The following is a 7,071-nucleotide window of genomic DNA, read 5'->3' as shown; positions in this document are numbered from 1 at the left end:
AACTACCACCATTTTATTCTATAGGGTCTTGGCATTCAGAAAATATATAATGTTGGGGGGTTTTAAGTAATTTTCCGGCCTAAAATGTGGAATATAACATGGGTACAAAAAATGAAAAAAAGGCCTCAGTCATGAAGGGGTTAAAAAATGATAAAAAATAAAAAACTGAGAAGTAGTGCATGCAAATGTATTCACCCCCTTTCCTATGAAGCCCCTACATAATATCTTCAACCAATTACCTTACCTTCAGAAGTCACATAATTCATAAAATAAAGTCCACCTTTGTGCATTCCAAGTTTTAAATGATCTCAGTAAATATTCTGAAAGGCTCCTGAGTCTGCAACACTACTGAGCTCTCCAAAGAGGTCAGGGACAAAGATGTGGAGAAGTACAGATCACGGTTGGGTTGTAAAAACAAAATAAATCCGAAACTTTGAACATCCCACAGAGCATCATTAAGTTAATTATTTAAAAAAATGGAAAGAATATTGCACCACAACAAACCTGCAAAGAGAGGGCCGCCCACCAAAACTCACGGGCCAGGCAAGGAGGGCATTAATCAGAGAGGCAACCAAGAGACCAAAGTTACTTATCACGAGGGAGCTGCAAAGCTCCACAGAGGAGATTAGAGTATCTGTCCTTAGGACCACTTTAAGCCGTACACTCCACAGCCGGAGTGCCCGGGTTGCATACTTCTAGCCTTTAGCAAACCTTCTATCAGATTCTTCACTATGGAGCTGTTGAGGCAAATGTGTTTGTAGCGGTGATGCACATATTCATTTTGGGTGGCATTTTTCTTTCATTCAGTGCTGTATTTCAATCTTTTCTGTCTTGTCCTGAGATTATCAAGGTATCAAACCCATCCTTTCACTCTTGATCCAGACAACCTAGCAATTTAAGTGCCTGATAAGCTATAACATGCACAGCACAGAACTTACTTTGTGCACATCGCTGGGATAAACTAGTTTTACGGAGCTTTATACGCAGCCTGAACAAGCTCAGGTACTGCAGTTCTAAAGAAGTGACAGGAAAAGTCTGTAGTGTTGAAAAAAAAAGAATCTACATCAGCAATAAGGTTTGCATTCTGATTCAAATCATATATACAGTGGAATTAATAAAATAAATAAATAAAAACACAATTAAAAGACAGTTTCCTGGGTTTTAGTGGTAATTTACAGGTGAGGATTTAATACTTGGATTGTTTATTAGTATAAATATTTATAAAGCACAAGAACTGAACTTTCTACAAGTGGCACTCAACTCCTGCCTCTTTTCTTTGTCACATTGTCCCCAAGCCAGTTTAAAAAAAAATGAATTAGCTCTGGTTACAATATGCACCTTTCAATCCGAATGCTGACCCCCCGCAGTACTTTTTTTCCACCACAAGATGTCCTCAGTCTTCCAGGTTGAATGACACCTAGACGCACTCATCCTGGAAGACTGAGGACAATACTGTGAGGCCCTGTTCACATGATTTTCAGGTCCTGATCAGGTGCGGATCTGCAGACACGGTGTTATGTGTTTTGGCCACGTTTTTGCTGCGTTCCAGTAAAAAAAAAAAAAAATTTTTTTTTTTTTTTTCCTGGAGTGGGGCTGTCAGTATGTTAGCTGCATTGCAGTGTGTTTATGCCGCGTTTTGCGTTTCCGGACCGTACAAAATGTGACATGCAGTATTTTTTCTGTCGTAACCTGAACGGACTGGGCACGTGAGAACTGCAGACCATAAAACACATAGGGATACATTGGGATGCATTTTTCGTGCAGGAGCGTACGGATCAGGTCAGCACAGAATACGGACGTCGTGTGAACAGGCCCTGAATGGTGAATTGAAGGGTGTCATGGGTCTTCCCTCCAAGGGGAAGGGGGCCATTAAAGCAGTATATTGAGCAGAGGGTGGCAATGATGACAGCTTGGTGTTATATCAATGTATTGATGTATCAATGTATTGATATAACAAATGACTGACAGAAGCTCTAAAGAATTCAGTTAGATAATAATAAAAGGAAACTCTAAAAATCACACAATATAATAATAAATATTATGTGTAATCGTCTACAAGTGTGTGTGCTTTTCTAGTTTTAAAGGTATTAGGTTCAGAGCCGCAGTTCCTTCTACAAGGAACCATGAATGGAAAAACTGCCAAGCATCAGAACAGGAGAGCTGCTCAGCTGGTTGTAACCCAATCAGTAAAACCTCATATAAGCTTTGCCAGGTTCATGTCATTTCAAAAGTTGTGTTCAATCTCTCTTTAACCCTTTCGCTGACAAGGCCTTTTTTGCACACATGTTATAATTCACATTTTAATCCAAATTGTAATCCAATTACGCTACTACTCACTAAGAGCTTCTTATCAACTTCCCTTTGGTGAGTACCCACCCGAGAGGGGCAGACCGGACCACCTTCACACATACCGTTATTTTTGCTTGTCTGCACACGGTGCCTACTGTTCACCGAACTTTCTACATTTAGAACATTTTTTGACGTTTTTTTGATGGTTTTATAAGACTTTTATATGAACTTATCCGTATTGATTATATTATATTAGGTTGTATTGAATCTCAGCCTTGTTTTAAATACACATAATAGGTTTGGATCGCTTTCACTTTTTTGCACATATCTTCACCTTAGCGCTTAGTTTTTCATCGATCAGTTTATAGATATCCGTGAATATTTGCCCTAGAATTATTGCTCACACTCTAGCGCACAAAGAAATACCTAGCACGTGTAGTGCAAGCGTCGTTTTCGTGCGTAGGCGCACCCGTGGCGTGTTTATGTTAATGTTTGTGTGCATGCGGAGGACTTTATATTTATTTTTTTTGTTTACTTAATTGCTATCGCATAGGTGGGCTTAAAAGCCCCCTATGTGATAACATACTAGTGGTGACAGGTACTCTTTAATGTGACATTAGGGGTCGCTTCCGGTCTCATTGAGTGGGGAGATTTCCTCCCCAGCTTCCCGCAACACCCGAGATGCCGATTCCCGGGCCTGCAGGAGGGGCAGTGAAGACTGGAAAGCAAGGCGGGGGTGTCGGACGGGCTGAGGGAGGCAGCCCTGGAAGTGATCTGGTGGCAACTCAGCCGCCAGAATCGTTTCAAGTGTAAAGCCAACAATTGGCTTTACACATGTAAACAAAGTCCCGGCGGCTAACTGTTTAAAGGGGCACGCTGCCAGCGACGTATTCCATGTCAGTGGCAGCGAAAGGTTAAATATGCAGCTGACCACAAAATAATACCTTTTGACCCTACCATAATGTCCTGGTATGTGATCATTACGTCTTTGCGAGGCAGCTAGTTCTCAAATCCGACTGTCAATGACAGCGAGTAGTCTTGCAAAGTGTTGGTTGGAAGCGTCAAACGGATGATGTTTATTAACTCCTTCCTGCCCGCTATCTGTATATAACTGTCTCCTAACACATTGCTTCTTGCTGGGGATATATTTATAAATGTCCTCCCCTTTGAGAACCACCAACAGACACTTAGCGCAGTTGGTGGCTTTTAATTATAGTGGCTTTTAGTGATATGCGTGAGCTTGGTGCTACACCAGCGCAAAACTGTCAGTGACACCCCCCCCCCCCCAATCAGTTGTGGCCAGGGCATTCCCTGCCCATTTGTTACATGTAGCTGCAGGGTGGGGAATGCTTGGAGAGGGGTGTATCACTAACAGTTTTGTGGAGGTGTTGGCGAAGTCACCCACCCAAAACTGTGACCCCTTTCTGCCAACCTAATCAGTTGTGGAGAAGAGCATTCCCCGCCCTGCAGCCATATGTTACAAAGGGGCAGGAAGTGCCCCCGCCGTAATCACCGCCACTGATTGGGCAAGGAGAGAGGAATTGGTGGTCACAGGTTTAAACAGGCATGGACAAACTGAGTAGAACTGGGTTCATTCCAAGCCCCGGCCCGTCTCTGCTGGGAGGCAATAGGGAAATTGTACCTGACCGTGTGGAGCATAGCTGAAGCATGAGCTCTCCAGATTTTCCTTTTATACAACGAGTCATAGCGGCAGAGTTGCCAGCACCCATAAAAGGGGGACAGGTAGGAAGGTCTGCTTAGGGACTACTAAACTACAGTTCTATAAAAGTCTCAATCTTTTTCTCAATATTAAATCCAGATCAAACAAATATACATTGCCCAGCAAAGTATTTCTTTACATTTTTGCCCCAAACACTTAGTCATCATTTACAAACAGCTCCAACTCTCTCTGCTCGGCTTCCCTGAACTTCCCGTCCAGTACAAGATCACATGGCACAGAGTAATCTCCAGCAACTGTTCATCTACTAGCTTGGAGAAAGAAGGAGAGAGAAGTGAAGAACAGGGAGCAGGAGAGTGTCTTGATTTGCTATGTCTATTTGTGGAGACACACACAGCTTACTAGCACACACAAGGATGATCAATAGGAACACACAATAGGACCCTGCATAGGGGAAAAAAGTCACCCTAACACAAGATATCAGGACCAGTGCTCAGTGGACCAGCTGATTCTGCAGTCAAATTTTAAACATCAAGGAGCAGCATTCATTGTAAGTGGCTTATATAGCTTAAAACCTTTTGACTTTAATATCACGTAAAGGGTTATTAAACCCTTAAACCCTGCTAACTATTGCTAGCAAGCAGTAGATATATGCAAAAACTTTAAAAAAACAAAAACTTTTTCAAACAGGTTTAAAGTTACCTGAGTCTACACTAAGCGCTCCCATCCGAACATCTGAAGAGTCCGAGGTGGCTGCAAAGGATCTTGTGGCAGGCGCATGCGCAGTTCAGATGTTTGGCCAGGAGACGAGGAGAGACACAAGGTAAGTCTATGGAGCAGTGTGCACCCGCACAGACACCGTGGGACATGAAAGAAGAGGAGGACAGAGGAGTCAGCGCTGGATTTAGAGACGGGAACCAGCGCAGGAGGGACAGCTAAAAACTACTGGAAAGAAGATGATCGGATTAAGAGGGATAACTTAAGGTAAGTCCTTACACTAACATTGGGGGGAGGGGAAAAAAATTTGCCTTTAATGTCACTTAAGGGATGAGGAAGGGTAAGTGATCTCTGAGCTACATGTAGGGCTATTAGGAAGGGGAAATAATGTTCCTCTTCCATACTTCACTCTGATCCCCATTATTGATGAGAGGGGGCTTGGTGACAACCAGTTCAAACCAAGTTCACCCAAGCCTGAGCAAAACTGTGACTGACACACCCCAGGTCAATCAGTTGCAGAAAGGGCATTCCTTGCCCCACAGCCACAAAGGGGTGGGGAATGCCCCTGCCACAGATGATTAGGATGGGGGAGTGTCAGTCAGTGTTTTGGCTGTTGCTGGAGGAATAGTCTGCGGGATCCTCATCATGGTACCCGGGATTCACAGATCACAATGCTGTGCAGACTCCAATGCAAAAATAATCCATGCACATTTATTCTTTGTCCAATATGGGTTATTTATTATTATTTTGCTTCAAGTGGAGTCTGCCATCAATGACCCGCATAGTCTATGCACACGGTGTGATGACAGCTGGGCTCTTCCTGACCCCTGGGATCATCAACTTCTCTACAACAGAAAGTTCCTGACCCGTCCCCGCTCCCATCACTAGTGGACGTGGATTCTGCTGACCGGATCCCATATGCTTATACGTTACCTGCACATGTACACACAAATGTCACCTCCCCGACCGCCGTGTGCGGCTCCTATGGGCTCCGCCCACCCCGTGACCACGACCCCCCGATTTGCATTCTTCCCCCGTGCCCTGACTACGTACCGCTGCCTTTCTGTAACTACACACACACAGTCCCGTCTCCGCCCCCAAAACACGCCACGCGCCTGCGCAGTGCGCCACCTGCCCCGTCCTCCCCGCCCACTGGTGACGAGTCCAGGTCCGCAGCCAATGACAGAGTGCGATCCGCGGGGAAGGGGGCGGGTCGTGCTGGGCGTGCAGGGGATAGTGGGAGGTGTGACCTGTTTGACAGGCGGAGGAGGTGGTCAGAGCCGGGGAGATTCTCCTGTCTGTATCCGTTGTGTGACTGCTGCTGCTGTGGGGACCCTCCTGCGCCTCATCACTGATACAAATCACATCAGGAGCTGTTGTTCCTAATCAGGGTGTTGTATTAGTCCCTCTCCTCTCTATTGTGTCTTTTCTCCCCCGAGTTCACAAACACAATTTGCTGCTAGCCTGGGGAACTTACAGACAAAATCCAACAACAACACCATCAGCATGCCCAACAGCAGCAAGAAGAAAAGGGCATGGGAAGAATTTTTTTTTAGCATGGATCCTGCTTTCTCTTCATTGGGGTGTGTGCAGCTGGGGACATGTCTACAGGACAGGTGTACCAACTACTGTGTGGCCCTCCAGCTGGGGAGGAACTAAAAGCCCCAGCATGCCCTGCTGTCATTGCTGCTGCTTAGCTGTAGTCTTAATACCCAGAATGCTTTGCAGTGTGCACATGTTCAGCCCCCCCTCCCCTGTACCAGAAGTGGTCCAAAGTCTCTTTGTTGTCCCTAGCAACCAATAGGATTCATCCATTCATTTCTGTTCCTGACTGATGGTTGGAAACTGACTGGTTGCTAGGAAGGAGCCCCATAGCGCAGGGGCAGCAGTGTGACGTTTGTCATGGCAGATCAAGAAATTGGCTTTTGTTAGCCCTGCCATATGAAGCTATTGATATCTCACCGGTTGCTGTGGGTTACTGCACACACACATGTCCATCGCCCATAGCAACTGGCTTTTAAATGGCATTTACCGCGACAGTTTTGAAAATGAAAGGAAACCTCTGATTGGTGGATGGGGTTAGGTGGTCCTTTAATGGACTGAGACTAGCAGTAGCATGAGCATCTTACTGGCTTGCTTCTCTTTTATAGTGACCATCAAGGCTGGAAGTGGTTAGCATGCAGCTCACAAGTTTTCCTTCCCGGCCAGTTTGTGTGTAGAGATGGTAACCACCTCCCTTTGAGATGGGTTGGCAGCCTGCCCCTGCTATCTGATCCCAAGTCCATGCTTTCTAATTATGTGTGTATGTGATGAAGCAGGAAATGTCATCCCCCTTGTAGCTGGTAGACTGGCATTATGATGTATGTATGTGTATACCTGTGCAGCAC

General features: G+C 45.3%; 1 protein-coding gene across 1 annotated transcript in view; it reads left to right on the top strand.

Moving 5' to 3' along the window:
- Positions 1-7,071, top strand: part of MACROD2 (MACRO domain containing 2) — a 1,661,433-nt gene that overhangs the window by 15,437 nt on the left and 1,638,925 nt on the right. The window contains exons 3-4 of the mRNA XM_018554264.1: positions 2,397-2,406; positions 6,092-6,229. Coding sequence (XP_018409766.1) covers positions 6,191-6,229 — 39 coding nt within the window. The 5' untranslated portion in view covers positions 2,397-2,406; positions 6,092-6,190. The remainder of the gene's footprint in view (positions 1-2,396; positions 2,407-6,091; positions 6,230-7,071) is intronic.

This window comes from Nanorana parkeri, unplaced genomic scaffold (assembly GCF_000935625.1).
Source record: "Nanorana parkeri isolate BGI_ZX_2015 unplaced genomic scaffold, ASM93562v1 scaffold151, whole genome shotgun sequence".
NCBI lineage: Eukaryota > Metazoa > Chordata > Amphibia > Anura > Dicroglossidae > Nanorana > Nanorana parkeri.
This window is presented reverse-complemented; position numbering and strand designations above follow the sequence as displayed.